Genomic DNA, 18,258 nt, shown 5'->3' on the forward strand with positions numbered 1-18,258 from the left:
TCTTGTATTATATCAGGTCCAACTGAAGTTCCTTGGCTTACATCTTCCCAACAAATAGGAGTGCGACATCTCCTTCCGTACAATGCTTCATAAGGAGGACATTTTGATGCTACTATGCGAACTATTGTTGTACGAAAATTCGACCAGTGATAATCGATCTTCCCATGACTCATGAAATTCTAGGATACAAGCCCGAAGCATATCTTCTAGTGTTTGTATAGTTCTTTCAGTTTGCCCGTCTGTTGCTGGATGAAATGCAGTACTGAAATTCAGTTTTGTTCCAAATGCCTCTTGTAACCTTCCCCAGAAACTTGATAAAAATCTTGTGTCCCTATCTGAGATTATTGTTTTCGGAACTCCATGCAGGCGAACTATATCCCGAACATATGCATCTGCCATTTGCTTCAAATTCCAAGTAGCCTTCATTGCAATAAACCTAGCAGTTTTGGTCAGTCTGTCAACAATCACCCAAATCGTATCGTTTCCTCTTTTTGATCTAGGTAAACTAACAACAAAATCCATTGAAACAGACTCCCATTTCCATTCTGGAACAGGTAGGGCTTGCAATTCTCCAGGTAGTCTCCATCTATCGAATGTCACTTTTTGACACGTCATACATTTTGCAACGAACATCGCAACATCTTTCTTCAATCCCTTCCACCAGAAGTATTGTTTTATATCTCGAATCAACTTATCTCTTCCTGGGTGTATCGAGTATATACTATTATGTGCTTCGCCAAGAATCTTTTCTTTCAACTCTAAATCATTCGGAACACACCATCTTCCTTTCATTCTAAGGCTATCGTCCTCATAGATTCCAAAATCCATTACTTTTCCTTTCCTTATTTCATTCCTTATACTTTCTAGAAATGGGTCTTCTCTCTGCTTCTTCTTGATCTCGTCATATAGTGTAGGGGTTACACTAATGGCACTTAAAACATTTCTAACTTCTCCATTTTTCACAATTTGCAGATTCAATCTTCTCATATCTTCGTAGATTTCATGCGGTACAAATAACAATCCATTTACCTCTTTGCAGGGCTTTCTACTCAATGCATCAGCCACCTTATTAGCCTTCCCTGGGTGGTACTGCAAATCAATATCATAATCTTTTATGAATTCCAACCATCTCCTTTGTCTCATATTCAAGTCTTTCTGCGTGAATATATATTTCAGACTTTTATGATCTGTGTAAATCTTGCATGGAACGCCATATAAGTAGTGCCTCCATAACTTCAGTGCGAACACCACAGCAGCCAATTCTAAATCATGCACGGGATAATTCAATTCATGTGGTCTCAATTGCCTTGATGCGTAAGCAATAACCTTTCCTTCTTGCATGAGTACACACCCTAACCCACTTTTTGATGCATCACTATAAATTTCATATTCTTCTTTATCAGTCGGTAAAGTTAAAATTGGAGCGCTAGTTAATCGTCGTTTCAACTCTTGGAATGCGGCTTCACATTTATCACACATCGAAATTTCATATTTTTCTTTACTAGACAAGTGATAGGCTGAGAGATTTTCGAAAAATCTTCTACAAATCTTCTATAATACCCTGCTAACCCCATGAAACTTCGAACTTCTGCAACATTCTTCGGGGATGGCCAATCGACGATTGCTTTAATCTTCTCTGGGTCAACAGACACACCTTCTCTAGTAATTATGTGACCTAAAAATGCTACTTTGTTTAACCAAAAGTCACATTTACTCAACTTCCCATACAACTTCTTTTCCCTCAAGGTCAGCAATACGGTTCTCAAGTGCTCCTCATGTGCCTTTTCAGACTTCGAATATATTAATATATCATCAATGAACACAACAACAAACTTGTCCAAATAAGGCTGGAAGTATCTATTCATCAAATCCATAAATGCTGCTGGTGCGTTAGTTAACCCGAATGGCATGACAACAAACTCATAGTGACCATACCTTGTCCGAAACGCTGTCTTGGATATATCATTCTCCGAGACTCTCATTTGGTGATAACCGGATCGTAGATCAATCTTGGAGAATACTGCAGCTCCTTTTAGTTGATCAAATAAGTCATCTATCCGGGGTAATGGATATCGATTCTTGATTGTAAGCTTGTTGATTTCTCTATAATCTACACACAATCGCATTGATCCATCTTTCTTTTTCACAAACAGCACTGGGGCTCCCCAAGGTGATACACTTGGCCTAATATACCCTTTCTGTAATAATTCCTCCAATTGCTTCTTCAATTCTGCCATTTCTGCAGGGGCCATTCGGTAAGGTGCCTTTGATACTGGTGTTACTCCAGGTGCCAAATCAATATGAAAATCAACCACTCGGCTTGGTGGCAACCCAGGTAATTCATCTGGAAACACATCTGGAAATTCCCTTATTATAGGTATTTCATTCAACTGTTTTGGTTCCTTTATGGTGTCAACTATATGGCATAAGTACCCTAAACACCCTTGCCTAAAACTTTTTATTGCCTTCATAGCGGAAACGATCTTAATGTGCGGTTTTTCTACCATTTCCTGATACAATATCTTATTTCCCCCCAATGTCTTCAATTTCACTTTTTGCTCATAACATTCAATTAGAGCCCTATGCTTACTCAACCAATCCATCCCTAAAATTACATCATATGGTTTCAGATCAAATCCTATAAGATCAGCTTGTAACTCAGTTCCTGAGATATTCACTAGGCAATCCCTGTATAACTTATTACACCTCACCTTAGTCCCATCGGGTATATCTATTGAGAATTCTATCTTAACTGATTCGGAGTAGGGTTTAACTTTTTCAAGAAAGCATTCGATATAAAAGATTTGGATGCTCCAGAGTCAAATAACACATAAGCAGGAACATAACACACAGGGAATGTACCCGAAATTACATTACCTTCCACCTCCACCGAGCCTGATGTTGCACCTTCTTCCTCTGTCATGGCATACATCTTACCCACTGCTCGACCGGAAGATCCCACGTTTCCTCCACGGTTGTTGTAGCGATTGAGTCCCACTGTGTTTCCTCCCTGTCGGTTATCGAATCTTCCCTGGTTCCCTTGTATAACCCTACCATCATTTGTTGTACAATCTCTTGCCAGATGTCCAGGCTTTGTACATTTATAACATATGGGTACTCCAGTACAAGTAATACTTTTGGCATGCATTTTCCCACATCTAGTGCATTTCTCCAACTTTTCTGGCTTTCGAGTCCGATTCATTTGCATTTGATTATTCCATCCTTCCACCCTTGGACGCTTGTCATAATTTCCTCCTTGCTTATTCCCCCCTCTCTTCTTATTAGCTTCATCTTCCTTTTGGCAAATTCTTTCTTTTTCTAAAGCAAGATCATACAATTCCTGATAACTGCTATACTTCCCAATAAGCTTCTGGTACCTCAAATTCAGTCCCTCGAAAAATCGAGTCATCTTAAAGTTCTCGGTACTAACTAACTCAGGGACAAACCTTGACAGTTCCATAAACTTGACGGCATATTCTACCACGGACATCGTCTGCTGACGCAGAAATAGAAACTCTGATTCCTTCTTCCTCTGCACTGCAGGTGGATAAAATCTTTCCCTTAACTTCACCAAAAACATCTCCCAATCAAATCCGGGTTGAGTGGAAGCATCTCTCATAGTTCTCCACCATAGGTCTGCTGGGCCTTCTAAATAAAATGATGCAAGTTTAACTTTCAGATTCTCCGGGCAATTCACAACTCCCAACAATTTTTCCATATAAGAGATCCAATCTTCGAATATGATCGGATCAGTCTCCCCGTTATAAGTATTTGGCTTGTGAGCTGCTAACCTCTTATAAAATTTTCCTTCAGCATCTATTTCCCGATTTACTTCTTGATTCTCTAAAATGCGAAGTAGTCGCTGATTCATTATCTCAAGGTGATTAATCCTTCCTTCCATCTCCTGATGGGACGCAGATTGACTTGATGATCCTCTAACCATACTTTCCTATTTTGTTAAGAAAGCTTTAGAAATTTTATGACGTCTAGAGATCATTCATTCACACAGAACTATAAATGAATCAAATTTAGCACACATAAGAAACATATTTATTTTTATATATAACTAGCATTACACATAGCATAACATTTACACAAAAGTAAGCTATTAGGCTTACTTCACACATGCTATACACATTTGTACAAAAGGCTGTAAGCCTTCAAAAAATATTCCCCTTACAAACTAAGTTTACAAAAATAAAACTTGTACACCGACATACCTATCTTACTTAGCTTATAAGGGTTTTCACTACCATACTGTCGTTATACTACATGAAGCACTGCTATTGACCTTCTAACTATTTTAGTTCAACTTCATGGAATCATGTGCATACCCACTATCGTCACTGCTACTCCCGTCACCATCACTCTCAGGCACATAGTCTGGATCCTGTGTAGAATCATCAATCTCTGACCCACTATTCCATTCCTTTTTCATTTCCGCTTTCCAAGCTCTCTGAATCATCTTAGTCCTTCTAGTTCTCCTAGCCTTCTTAACCCAACCCTTTATAAACTCAACTTTCTTCCTTTTTGCCTCCCTACGCTTTGCACACTTCTCCATCTTTTCCATAATCTCCTCATCATACTGCTCCTTAGTTATAATTAATCCTTGCTTTCTGCCCTCTTGATCTACTTCCTGAATCCTTTGGGTTACTTCCTCAACAGTTACTTCCCAACGAACATTATTCTTATCAATATTAGCTATATCAAATTCGGATCCATTGACATCAAAATTGCCAAGTTAGGAACAAACGGAGCCAACTTTTCCCAGTAATACTCCTCCTGCAGAGAAATCCAAGGTTCACATGGTGGTAGAGTCTTTATTATGGTAAAGGATTGCACTTCAGGCCTGGTATACGGGTTAGATATAGCTGGACCCATTGCTGCATTCCACCTCTCAATAGTTCTCTTTATCAGCTCAACATGGGCAGGCGCATTGAACCACTTAAAGGGAAACGGAACCCACTTATCAGGCTCTTGCATACTTGGGACATAATTACCCACTTCCTCGATGTTATCATCACTAATCTGACTCATCTACAAAATAAATTAGTAGTTACTAGCTATCTAAACAACCTTACTACCCATAAAGATAAAACACACAAGTTTCACAAATTTTACTAACACATATATGCACTTAGGCACTTCACATATTAAGACGCCGGAATTTCTCTTTTCTTTTTTTTTTCAAACCTAATTTAGCTCTGATACCATTTGTAACAGCCCGTGTTTCATTAACCAGCTTAATTATAAATAAGTGCAACGGAAGCCCTGGTTAACAAAACTCGGACCATCACCATGACATCATCTAATGGAAATTGGATGATATCGCGGAAATAACGAACTTATAAGAAAACACTTTTATACAACCAAACTGATAATATCAACCTTATTCCTTATATTACTAATTTACATACATAGCATCGACCACATGCTCGGATTACAAAAACTAGCTTTAAAACGACATCTCACGAGCGTAAAGCTTAGAGTTTGAGATCAAAAGCTCATTAAGCATAACTACAGACATTAACACTGCATATATACCAAGTCATCACTTGAGCACAGCAAAAGCAGAGACACGATCATAACGTCTTTAGAAACCTGCATCATCAGGAACTACTGCTCCCCACCAGGAACAGGTTCCAAGAACAAGCGTCAGCCAAAAAGCTGAGTACTAAGTTTATTACCATGTAAAACATACTTTAGTGGTACTTGCTTTCGAAATAATCTATGAACCACCAGATAATCACATGTTACCATGAGTTAATCAACGCATAAAACAAAATTAAGATTATTATCTAAAACATTGTTCCTTGGAGAAAGAGAACGCGACGGAGGGGACAAAGCCTACATCTCCGACTGTGGGGGTCGTCACCCAACCTTTTCGTTTTCCATGGCCATTACCGCGACTAGTCCGGAGTTCATATTTCCAATTCCAATCACTTATCATATTCAAGTTTCACATTACTTGAATTCGCCCGATTATCGTTCCATAGAGCTATGGGCAGGTTTCCCTATGGAACCCCCAAGGTTCCCAGTCCATGGGGCACAGTTCATTACCTCATTGGTCGACTAAATGAGGCTACTTTCTCCATAAAAATCATTCCATCGTATGAATCATACAAACTTATACATGTGTATACATTAATCCAAAAAGAGAATCTACAATCAATACATATGACCGTTCTATTGCTAGCTTCGATTATATGCTTTGAGCCACTATTAAAAGACTAATACCAACAAAATATGACTAAAGTACCTAAGGACAGCATATTATACATAATATAGTGAACTTAATACACACATATTATCACTCAAAAGTTCAGCATAATTTCATACTAGCTTTTTCTACGAAAACGACTATAAATCAGGGCATTAGTCTTCATAGTATTTATAAACCTTTGATTAGCACAACTAAATTACTTCATGGACACTAAATTAATATTTTACAGTAGCTAAAAAGTAGGTTAAATAACATAAATAGCATATTCACATTGATATTAAGCTTAACCATTACAAACACTTACCATAATGACATATATACATCATATTTAACAATTACAACTTAAGAATGAGTACTTATAACTTTAAAACAACTAAATAAGCACTCAATATAACTTTAAACAGATTATATACATGCTGGTTCCACATAAAAATTAGCTCACAATTCACATCATACATATAATCATTATAACAACTCAAAGAAAGAAGGTTATAAGATAATCAAGCTTAGTACCTTAGAAATCCTAGCTTAAACCTTGATTAAAGCTCCTTAACTAGTCCAACTACTGGTGTATCTTGAAATACTATCAAAATAAGACATTATGGTGTAAGGAAATAAGATTAAAGCTAAACTAATCTAAGAGAAAACTCAAACAGAAGCTGACAGGTTTTCCAGCAGCATACCTGACTTATTAGGGGCTTTAACACCAACTTCTAATGGCTCTAAAGCACGAACAAAGACCTTAGGTTCTGGGTATTCAAGTGTATAACAATAATATGTAAGAAAACCTAGCTTAAAGGAAGAGAAAATTTAAGAAAAACTGAAGAGACTCACCTAGGGGCAGGGACGCAGGTTCTGGCGAGATGGAGAGAGTGTGGTGTGTGCTTCTGGGCAGCTGTGTTTTAAGTTTTTATCAAGCAAAGCATGAGGTGGGAGTGAAGTACATCATGTTGGCGTCCTATTCATGCCTTGGTTTTGGTTAGATTGACACGAAAAAGGGGTTATTGCAGCTTACTAAGCTAGCTGCTGCATCAGCTGCTCCAAAAGAGTTTAATTGGAAACCCTCATGGATAGGAAACCTATTAATGGTTTGTAATTGCTGGATTTCATTCCTAATTAACATACTAAGGTAAGTAGACGTGGCCCATTTGATTTAGACTTGAAATTCAGTAGAGAAGGCTTCACAAATAGGACTTTGATGCTACCCGATAAAAGCTTCAGCTCTATTTTTGTAGATTCTATTACTATGGCTCTTATAGGTTTAGTAGCATATCTAAGGGTCCTTAAACCATATTACCAAGTTAATAAGAATACCATAAACACATATACATTCTTGTTCACACATAAACAAGTCATTCAAGTATTTAAACTTCATAAAACCACATCATAAGCTCTTAATGAGCTCAATCAAGACCATAAAAAGTACCTAGACTTATTACCACATACCACTAATTAAGTTTTAGGGTCTAACAACTTAAAAAGAATATTGGAGCTATTACAGTTTCATGCTCATTTAGGCCTAAAATTGTAATTTGGGCCTAACTCCAAGCTCGGACATCAGAATTGAGCGATTCCAAAGCCTGACATGTTTTTTTTTCCATTTCTAAGGGGTTCATGAGCTCTGAAGCAGAATTCCTTTAAGTCCGACTTTTCGCGTCTGTTTCGTGCTTATTTAGGCCCAAAATTGTAATTTGGGCCTAACTCCTAGCTCGGACATTAGAATTGAGCGATTCCAAAGCCTGACATGTTTTTTTTTTACCATTTCTAAGGGGTTCATGAGCTCAGAAGATGAATTCTTTGAAGTCCGATTTTTCGCGTTTGTTTCGTGCTCATCTAGGCCCAAAATCGTAATTTTGGCTTAACTCCTAGCTCGGACACCAGAATTGAGCGATTCCTAAGCCTGACATGTTTTTTACCATTTCTAAGGGGTTTGGAGCTCAGAAGCTAAATTCCTTGAGTTCCGATTTTTCGCATCTGTTTCGTGCTCATCTAGGCCCAAAATCGTAATTTGGGCCTAACTCCTAGCTCGGACACCAGAATTGAGCGTTTCCAAAGCCTGACATGTTTTTTAACCATTTCTAAGGGGTTCGTGAGCTCAGAAGTTGAATTCCTTGAAGTCCGATTTTTCACGTCTGTTTCGTGCTCATTTAGGCCCAAAATTGTAATTTGGGCCTAACTCCTAGCTCGGACATCAGAATTGAGCGATTCGAAAGCCTGACATTTTTTTTACCATTTCTAAGGGGTTCGTGAGCTCTGAAGCTGAATTCCTTTAAGTCCGATTTTTCACGTCTGTTTCATGCTCATTTAGGCCCAAAATTGTAATTTGGGCCTAACTCCTAGCTCGGACATCAGAATTGAGCGATTCCAAAGCCTGACATGTTTTTTTTTACCATTTCTAAGGGGTTTGTGAGCTCAGAAGCTGAATTTCTTGAAGTCCGATTTTTCACGTCTGTTTCGTGCTCATTTAGGCCCAAAATCGTAATTTGGGCCTAACTCCTAGCTCGGACATTAGAATTGAGCGATTCCAAAGCCTAGCATGTTTTTTTACCATTTCTAAGGGGTTCGTGAGATTAGAAGCTGAATTCCTTGAAGGCCGATTTTTCGCGTCTGTTTCGGGCTCATCTAGGCCCAAAATCGTAATTTGGGCCTAACTCCTAGCTCGGACATCAGAATTGAGCGATTCCAAATCCTGGCATGTTTTTTTTACCATTTCTAAGGGGTTCGTGAGATTAGAAGCTGAATTGCTTGAAGGCCGATTTTTCACGTCTGTTTCGTGCTCATCTAGGCCCAAAATCGTAATTTGGGCCTAACTCCTAGCTCTCACATCAAAATTGAGCGATTCCAAAGCCTGACATGTTTTTTTACCATTTCTAAGGGGTTCGTGAGCTCAAAAGTTGAATTCCTTGAAGTCCGATTTTTCACGTCTGTTTCGTGCTCATTTAGGCCCAAAATTGAAATTTGGGCCTAACTCCTAGCTCGGACATCAGAATTGAGCGATTCGAAAGCCTGACATTTTTTTTTACCATTTCTAAGGGGTTCGTGAGCTCTGAAGCTGAATTCCTTTAAGTCCGATTTTTTGCGTCTGTTTCGTGCTCATCTAGGCCCAAAATCGTAATTTGGGCCTAACTCCTAGATCGGATATCAGAATTGAGCGATTCCAAAGCCTGACTTGTTTTTTACCATTTCTAAGGGGTTTAAGCTGAATTTCTTGAAGTCCGATTTTTCACGTCTGTTTCGTGCTCATTTAGGCCCAAAATCGTAATTTGGGCCTAACTCCTAGCTCGGACATTAGAATTGAGCGATTCCAAAGCCTGGCATGTTTTTTTACCATTTCTAAGGGGTTCGTGAGATTAGAAGTTGAATTCCTTGAAGGCCAATTTTTCGCGTCTGTTTCGGGCTCATCTAGGCCCAAAATCGTAATTTGGCCCTAACTCCTAGCTTGGACATCAGAATTGAGCGATTCCAAAGCCTTGCATGTTTTTTTACCATTTCTAAGGGGTTCGTGAGATTAGAAGCTGAATTCCTTGAAGGCCGATTTTTCGCGTCTGTTTCGTGCTCATCTAGGCCCAAAATCGTAATTTGGGCCTAACTCCTAGCCCGAACATCAGAATTGAGCGATTCCAAAGCCTGACATGTTTTTTTTACCATTTCTAAGGGGTTCGTGAGCTCAGAAGCTGAATTCCTTGAAGTCCGATTTTTAACGTCTGTTTCGTGCTTATTTAGGCCCAAAATCGTAATTTGGGCCTAACTCCTAGCTCGGACATCAGAATTGAGCGATTCCAAAGCCTGACATGTTTTTTTTTACCATTTCTAAGGGGTTCATGAGCTCAGAAGCTGAATTCCTTGAAGTCCGATTTTTCGCGTTTGTTTCGTGCTCATCTAGGCCCAAAATCGTAATTTTGGCTTAACTCCTAGCTCGGACACCAGAATTGAGCGATTCCTAAGCCTGACATGTTTTTTTACCATTTCTAAGGGGTTCGTGAGCTCAGAAGCTAAATTCCTTGAGTTCCGATTTTTCGCATCTGTTTCGTGCTCATCTAGGCCCAAACTCGTAATTTGGGCCTAACTCCTAGCTCGGACATTAGAATTGAGCGATTCCAAAGCCTGGCATGTTTGTTTACCATTTCTAAGGGGTTCGTGAGATTAGAAGCTGAATTCCTTGAAAGCCGATTTTTCGCGTCTGTTTCGTGCTCATCTAGGCCCAAAATTTGGGCCTAACTCCTAGATCGGACATCAGAATTGAGCGATTCCAAAGCCTGACATGTTTTTTTTACCATTTCTAAGGGGTTTGTGAGCTCAGAAGCTGAATTCCTTGAAGGCCGATTTTTCGCTTCTGTTTCGTGCTCATCTAGGCCCAAAATCGTAATTTGGGCCTAACTCCTAGCTCGGACATCAGAATTGAGCGATTCCAAAGCCTGACATGTTTTTTTACCATTTCTAAGGGGTTCGTGAGCTCAGAAGCTGAATTCCTTGAATTCCAATTTTTGACGTCTGTTTCGTGCTCATTTAGGCCCAAAATCGTAATTTGGGCCTAACTCCTAGCTCGGACATCAGAATTAGGCGATTCCAAAGCCTGACATGTTTTTTTTACCATTTCTAAGGGGTTCGTGAGCTCAGAAGCTGAATTCCTTGAAATCCAATTTTTCGCGTTTGTTTCGTGCTCATCTAGGCCCAAAATCGTAATTTTGGCTTAACTCCTAGCTCGGACACCAGAATTGAGCGATTTCTAAGCCTGACATGTTTTTTTACCATTTCTAAGGGGTTCGTGAGCTCAGAAGTTGAATTCCTTGAGTTCCGATTTTTCGCGTTTGTTTCATGCTCATCTAGGCCCAAAATCGTAATTTTGGCCTAACTCCTAGCTCGGACACCAGAATTGAGCGATTCCAAAGCCTGACATTTTTTTTTTACCATTTCTAAGGGGTTTGTGAGCTCATAAGCTGAATTCCTTGAAGTCCGATTTTTCACGTCTGTTTCGTGCACATTTAGGCCCCAAATCGTAATTTGGGTCTAACTCATAGCTCGGACATTAGGATTGAGCGATTCCAAAGCCTGACATGTTTTTTTTACCATTTCTAAGGGGTTCGTGAGCTCAGAAGATGAATTCTTTAAGTCCGATTTTTCGCTTGTTTGTGCTCATCTAGGCCCAAAATCGTAATTTGGCTAACTCCTAGCTCGACATCAGAATTGAGCGATTTCGCCTGACATGTTTTTTTACCATTTCTAAGGGGTTCGTGAGCTCAAAGCTAAATTCCTTGAGTTCCGATTTTTCCATCTGTTTCGTGTCATCTAGGCCCAAAATTCGTAATTTGGCCTAACTCCTAGCTCGGACATCAGAATTGAGCGATTCCAAAGCCTGACATTTTTTTTTACCATTTCTAAGGGTTCGTGAGCTCAGAAGCTGAATTCCTTGAAGTCCGATTTTTCGCATCTGTTTCGTGCTCATCTAGGCCCAAAATCGTAATTTGGGCCTAACTCCTAGCTCGGACACAGAATTGAGCGATTCCAAAGCCTGACATGTTTTTTTACCATTTCTAAGGGGTTCGTGAGCTCAGAATGAATTCCTTGAAGTCCGATTTTTCTGTTTGTTTCTGCTCATCTAGGCCCAAAATCGTAAATTTGGCCTAACTCCTAGCTCGGACACAGAATTGAGCGATTCCAAAGCCTGACATTTTTTTTTACCATTTCTAAGGGGTTCGTGAGCTCAGAAGCTGAATTCCTTGAAGTCCGATTTTTCACGTCTGTTTCGTGCTCATTTAGGCCCAAAATCGTAATTTGGCCTAACTCCTAGCTCGGACATCAGAATTGAGCGATTCCAAAGCCTGACATGTTTTTTTTACCATTTCTAAGGGGTTCGTGAGCTCAGAAGCTGAATTCCTTGAAGCCGATTTTTCGCGTTGTTTCTGTGCTCATCTAGGCCCAAAATCGTAATTTAGGCCTAACTCCTAGCTCGGACATAGAATTGAGCGATTCCAAAGCCTGACATGTTTTTTTACCATTTCTAAGGGGTTCGTGAGCTCAGAAGCTGAATTCCTTAAAGTCCGATTTTTCGCGTCTGTTTCGTCTCATCTAGGCCAAAATCGTAATTTGGGCCTAACTCCTAGCTCGGACACACAGAATTGAGCGATTCCAAAGCCTGACATTTTTTTTTACCATTTCTAAGGGGTTCGTGAGCTCAGAAGCTGAATTCCTTGAAGTCCGATTTTTCACGTCTGTTTCGTGCTCATCTAGGCCCAAAATCGTAATTTGGGCCTAACTCCTAGCTCGGACATCAGAATTGAGCGATTCCAAAGCCTGACATGTTTTTTACCATTTCTAAGGGGTTCGTGAGCTCAGAAGCTGAATTCCTTGAAGTCCGATTTTTCGCGTCTGTTTCGTGCTCATCTAGGCCCAAAATCGTAATTTGGGCCTAACTCCTAACTCGGACATCAGAATTGAGCGATTCCAAAGCCTGACATGTTTTTTTACCATTTCTAAGGGGTTCGTGAGCTCAGAAGCTGAATTCCTTGAAGTCCGATTTTTCACGTTTGTTTCGTGCTCATTTAGGCCCAAAATCGTAATTTGGGCCTAACTCCTAGCTCGGACATCAGAATTGAGCGATTCCAAAGCCTGACATGTTTTTTTTACCATTTCTAAGGGGTTCGTGAGCTCAAAGCTGAATTCCTTGAAGTCCGATTTTTCACGTCTGTTTCGTGCTCATTTAGGCCCAAAATCGTAATTTGGGCCTAACTCCTAGCTCGGACATAGAATTGAGCGATTCCAAAGCCTGACATGTTTTTTTACCATTTCTAAGGGGTTCGTGAGCTCAGAAGCTGAATTCCTTGAAGTCCGATTTTTCGCATCTGTTTCGTGCTCATCTAGGCCCAAAATCGTAATTTGGGCCTAACTCCTAGCTCGGACACCAGAATTGAGCGATTCCAAAGCCTGACATGTTTTTTTTACCATTTCTAAGGGGTTCGTGAGCTCAGAAGCTGAATTCCTTGAAGTCCGATTTTTCACGTCTGTTTCGTGCTCATTTAGGCCCAAAATCGTAATTTGGGCCTAACTCCTAGCTCGGACATCAGAATTGAGCGATTCCAAAGCCTGACATGTTTTTTTTACCATTTCTAAGGGGTTCGTGAGCTAGAAGCTGAATTCCTTAAGTCCGATTTTTCGCGTCTGTTTCGTGCTCATCTAGGCCCAAAATCGTAATTTGGGCCTAACTCCTAGCTTGGACATCAGAATTGAGCGATTCCAAAGCCTGACATGTTTTTTTACCATTTCTAAGGGGTTCGTGAGCTCAGAAGCTGAATTCCTTGAAGTCCGATTTTCACGTCTGTTTCGTGCTCATTAGGCCCAAAATCGTAATTTGGGCCTAACTCCTAGCTCGGACATCAGAATTGAGCGATTCCAAAGCCTGACATGTTTTTTTTACCATTTCTAAGGGGTTCGTGAGCTCAAAAGCTGAATTCCTTGAAGTCCGATTTTTCACGTCTGTTTCGTGCTCATTAGGCCCAAAATCGTAATTTGGCCTAACTCCTAGCTCGGACATCAGAATTGAGCGATTCCAAAGCCTGACATGTTTTTTTACCATTTCTAAGGGTTCATGAGCTCAGAAGCTGAATTCCTTGAAGTCCGATTTTTCGCGTCTGTTTCGTGCTCATCTAGGCCCAAAATCGTAATTTGGGCCTAACTCCTAGCTCGGACATTAGAATTGAGCGATTCCAAAGCCTGACATGTTTTTTTTACCATTTCTAAGGGGTTCGTGAGCTCAGAAGCTGAATTTTGAAGTCCGATTTTTCGCGTCTGTTTCGTGCTCATCTAGGCCCAAAATCGTAATTTGGGCCTAACTCCTAGCTCGGACATCAGAATTGAGCGATTCCAAAGCCTGACATGTTTTTTTACCATTTCTAAGGGGTTCGTGAGCTCAGAAGCTGAATTCCTTGAAGTCCGATTTTTCCGTCTGTTTCGTGCTCATTAGGCCCAAAATCGTAATTTGGCCTAACTCCTAGCTCGGACATCAGAATTGAGCGATTCCAAAGCCTGACATGTTTTTTTTACCATTTCTAAGGGGTTCGTGAGCTCAGAAGCTGAATTCTTGAAGTCCGATTTTTCGCTCTGTTTCGTGCTCATTTAGGCCCAAAATCGTAATTTGGGCCTAACTCCTAGCTCGGACATCAGAATTGAGCGATTCCAAAGCCTGACATTTTTTTTTACCATTTCTAAGGGGTTCGTGAGCTCAGAAGCTGAATTCCTTGAAGTCCGATTTTTCGCGTTGTTTCGTGCTCATCTAGGCCCAAAATCGTAATTTGGCCTAACTCCTAGCTCGGACACTAGAATTGAGCGATTCCAAAGCCTGACATGTTTTTTTTACCATTTCTAAGGGGTTCGTGAGCTCAGAAGCTGAATTCCTTGAAGTCCGATTTTTCGCGGTCTGTTTCGTGCTCATCTAGGCCCAAAATCGTAATTTGGGCCTAACTCCTAGCTCGGACATCAGAATTGAGCGATTCCAAAGCCTGACATGTTTTTTTACCATTTCTAAGGGGTTCGTGAGCTCAGAAGCTGAATTCCTTGAAGTCCGATTTTTCACGTCTGTTTCGTGCTCATTTAGGCCCAAAATCGTAATTTGGGCCTAACTCCTAGCTCGGACATCAGAATTGAGCGATTCCAAAGCCTGACATGTTTTTTTACCATTTCTAAGGGGTTCGTGAGCTCAGAAGCTGAATTCCTTGAAGTCCGATTTTTCCCGTCTGTTTCGTGCTCATCTAGGCCCAAAATCGTAATTTGGGCCTAACTCCTAGCTCGGACATCAGAATTGAGCGATTCCAAAGCCTGACATGTTTTTTTACCATTTCTAAGGGGTTCGTGAGCTCAGAAGCTGAATTCCTTGAAGTCCGATTTTTGCGTCTGTTTCGTGCTCATTTAGGCCCAAAATCGTAATTTGGGCCTAATCCTAGCTCGGACATCAGAATTGAGCGATTCCAAAGCCTGACATGTTTTTTTACCATTTCTAAGGGGTTCGTGAGCTCAGAAGCTGAATTCCTTGAAGTCCGATTTTTCGCGTCTGTTTCGTGCTCATTTAGGCCCAAAATCGTAATTTGGGCCTAACTCCTAGCTCGGACATCAGAATTGAGCGATTCCAAAGCCTGACATGTTTTTTTTACCATTTCTAAGGGGTTCGTGAGCTCAGAAGCTGAATTCCTTGAAGTCCGATTTTTCGCGTCTGTTTCGTGCTCATCTAGGCCCAAAATCGTAATTTGGGCCTAACTCCTAGCTCGGACATCAGAATTGAGCGATTCCAAAGCCTGACATGTTTTTTTTACCATTTCTAAGGGGTTCGTGAGCTCAGAAGCTGAATTCCTTGAAGTCCGATTTTTCGCGTTTGTTTCGTGCTCATTAGGCCCAAAATCGTAATTTGGCCTAACTCCTAGCTCGGACACCAGAATTGAGCGATTCCAAAGCCTGACATGTTTTTTTTTACCATTTCTAAGGGTTCGTGAGCTCAAAGCTGAATTCCTTGAAGTCCGATTTTTCACGTCTGTTTTTTGGTAAAAATGTAAGTTGTATTACCAAAACACAATAAGCACCAGCTACAACAAATCATTCTAGCTTACTCAGTACAATACACTGATAAGCTCAATCATTCTAAAGGAGTATACATTTCCTTCTACACAATATTAGAGAGCCAGTTCCTATCTTCCCTATTCCATTTCAGAGTAACACAACTCTGCATTCTGTGCTTAATATCCTGCTTAATTTCTTTCACAATGATTTCTGGGTTCCTTACAACATTGTTCCAGTAAGCATAGTTCCTGTACATCCATAAATGATAAACCATAGCAGTCTGGACTGCATAGTAAGCCTTCTGTCTATTTCTTGATCTGCATTGCCTCCCCCACTTCTTCCAAGAAGTGTAAATTGTTTCCCGATTTCCCATTCTGATCCCCATCCATAGCATGATGTGTTCACATACTCTTTTGCTCCGGTAGCAATTGAAGAATACATGATTGCTTGTTTCAGTTTCAGCAAAACATAATACACATCTATCATCTGACACAACTCCAGCAGCTTTCAATCTTTCTCGTGTCTTCAGCTTCCCTAACATCAGCATCCATGCAATGAATGAATGCTTTGGCACATTATAGCTGTTCCAAACCCAATGATGCCAGTCCACCTTCATAAGAGGGCCTTTAAGCCAATTGTATCCTTATTTGACAGTGTAAGGTTTCACTGAATTCAGCCATTTATTATCCTGATATGCATTCTTGAACACCTCCTTCATTTTACAGATTGCTTTCCATACCCAGCTTGCTGATTTAGGAGCTTCATACTCCCACCAATTAGTCTGCTTCAGGTACACATTATGTACCCATTTGATCCATAACACATCTTCCTTTTGGGAACTTGCCAAATATACTTCCCAATAGCTGCATTGTTCCATTTAAAGCAATTTAGCAGACCTATACCTCCATACATTTTTGGTCTGCAGACCCACTCCCATGCTACAGGTGGACTCTTATTCAATATCACTTTACCTTCCCACAAAAAGGCTCTACATATTTGAACAATTTTTTTCAGTACACTTTTGGCAATAAGAAGACTTGTGCCCAATAAGTATGGATGCTCATGAGGACTGAGTGAACCAACACTGATCTTCCTGCATAGGACAAGTGCCTTGAACTCCAACACACCACTCTATGAAGAATTCTATCAACTAGCATGTCACAATCTGCCACAGCTATTCTTTTAGCTGTTATAGGTACTCCTAAATATCTAAAGGGAAAGTTTCCTTTAGAATATCCAGTAAGTTGTTGAATTCTCCCTTGAATATCCTCTTTGACATTTCCATAGTAAATAGCTGACTTTGAAGGGTTTGCTTGTAGTCCTGACACCTGAGCAAAAGCCCTTAAAGCCCTACATTAACACCACTAATTGAACTGTGCCTTGCTGAATAACATTAAATCATCAGCAAATATTAAATGTGTAATACTGAGCTCCTTACACCTATGATGATACTCAAACCTTTCCTTCTTACTCATCTTGCTCAGTAGCCTTGTGAGGTACTCCATTGCAATCACAAACAATAAGGGAGAGATGGGATCACCCTGTCTCAGCCCTCTTCTCCCTTTAAAGAATCCACAAGTTTCACCATTTATACATAAAGTATAACTAGGACTAGTCATACACTCCATTACCCATGTGATGAATTTTGCTGGAAACTGAAGACCTTTCAGTAAATCACCAATAAATTCCCAACTCAAGGAATCATAAGCCTTCCTTAAGTCTATCTTCAATGTACATCTAGGAGGCCGAGATTTCCTTTTATAGTGCTTCAACATATCTTGGCAAATTAAAATGTTATGCATAACTCCTAGATCGGACATCAGAATTGAGCGATTCCAAAGCCTGACATGTTTTTTTTACCATTTCTAAGGGGTTTGTGAGCTCAGAAGCTGATTCCTTGAAGTCCGATTTCGTCTGTTTCGTGCTCATCTAGGCCCAAAATCGTAATTTGGGCCTAACTCCTAGCTCGGACATCAGAATTGAGCGATTCCAAAGCCTGACATGTTTTTTTACCATTCTAAGGGGTTCGTGAGCTCAGAAGCTGAATTCCTTGAATTCCGATTTTTCACGTCTGTTTCGTGCTCATTTAGGCCCAAAATAGTAATTTGGGCCTAACTCCTAGCTCGGACATCAGAATTTAGCGATTCCAAAGCCTGACATGTTTTTTTTACCATTTCTAAGGGGTTCGTGAGCTCAGAAGCTGAATTCCTTGAAGTTCGATTTTTCGCGTTTGTTTCGTGCTCATCTAGGCCCAAAATCGTAATTTTGGCTTAACTCCTAGCTCGGACACCAGAATTGAGCATTCTAAGCCTGACATGTTTTTTTTACCATTTCTAAGGGGTTCGTGAGCTCAGAAGTGAATTCCTTGAGTCCGATTTTTCGCGTTTGTTTCTGCTCATCTAGGCCCAAAATCTTAATTTTGGCCTAACTCCTAGCTCGGAATCCTGAATTGAGCGATTCCAAAGCCTGACATGTTTTTTTACCATTTCTAAGGG

The 18,258-nt window shown here is 40.3% G+C and overlaps 2 protein-coding genes, 1 long non-coding RNA gene and 1 pseudogene across 4 annotated transcripts; all 4 read right to left on the reverse strand.

Moving 5' to 3' along the window:
* Nucleotides 1-87: 87 nt before the first annotated feature.
* On the reverse strand, nucleotides 88-3,943 carry LOC130590210 (uncharacterized; annotated as a pseudogene).
* Nucleotides 3,944-5,547: 1,604 nt separating this feature from the next.
* Nucleotides 5,548-7,262, reverse strand: LOC125493229 (uncharacterized). Of its 2 annotated transcripts, XR_008967716.1 has the most exons (4): nucleotides 7,058-7,262; nucleotides 6,907-6,972; nucleotides 6,737-6,806; nucleotides 5,548-5,619 (listed from the first exon to the last, which is right to left on the reverse strand). It is a non-coding gene; the product is annotated as an uncharacterized LOC125493229 (long non-coding RNA). The 2 variants fall into 2 exon arrangements; XR_008967715.1 differs by having other exon boundaries at nucleotides 6,907-7,262.
* Nucleotides 7,263-15,866: 8,604 nt separating this feature from the next.
* Nucleotides 15,867-16,379, reverse strand: LOC130590211 (uncharacterized). Its single transcript, XM_057392245.1, has one exon. It carries the CDS (start codon nucleotides 16,377-16,379, stop codon nucleotides 15,867-15,869), a length of 513 nt encoding a protein of 170 aa, XP_057248228.1.
* A 27-nt stretch (nucleotides 16,380-16,406) lies between these two features.
* On the reverse strand, nucleotides 16,407-17,538 carry LOC130590212 (uncharacterized). Its single transcript, XM_057392246.1, has 4 exons — nucleotides 17,222-17,538; nucleotides 16,891-17,113; nucleotides 16,735-16,751; nucleotides 16,407-16,626 (listed from the first exon to the last, which is right to left on the reverse strand). The coding sequence occupies exons 1-4, from the start codon at nucleotides 17,536-17,538 to the stop codon at nucleotides 16,407-16,409; spliced, it is 777 nt and encodes a 258-aa protein (XP_057248229.1).
* Nucleotides 17,539-18,258: the final 720 nt, after the last annotated feature.

Source organism: Beta vulgaris, chromosome 9 (assembly GCF_026745355.1).
Source record: "Beta vulgaris subsp. vulgaris cultivar EL10 chromosome 9, EL10.2, whole genome shotgun sequence".
Taxonomy (NCBI): Eukaryota; Viridiplantae; Streptophyta; class Magnoliopsida; order Caryophyllales; family Amaranthaceae; genus Beta; species Beta vulgaris.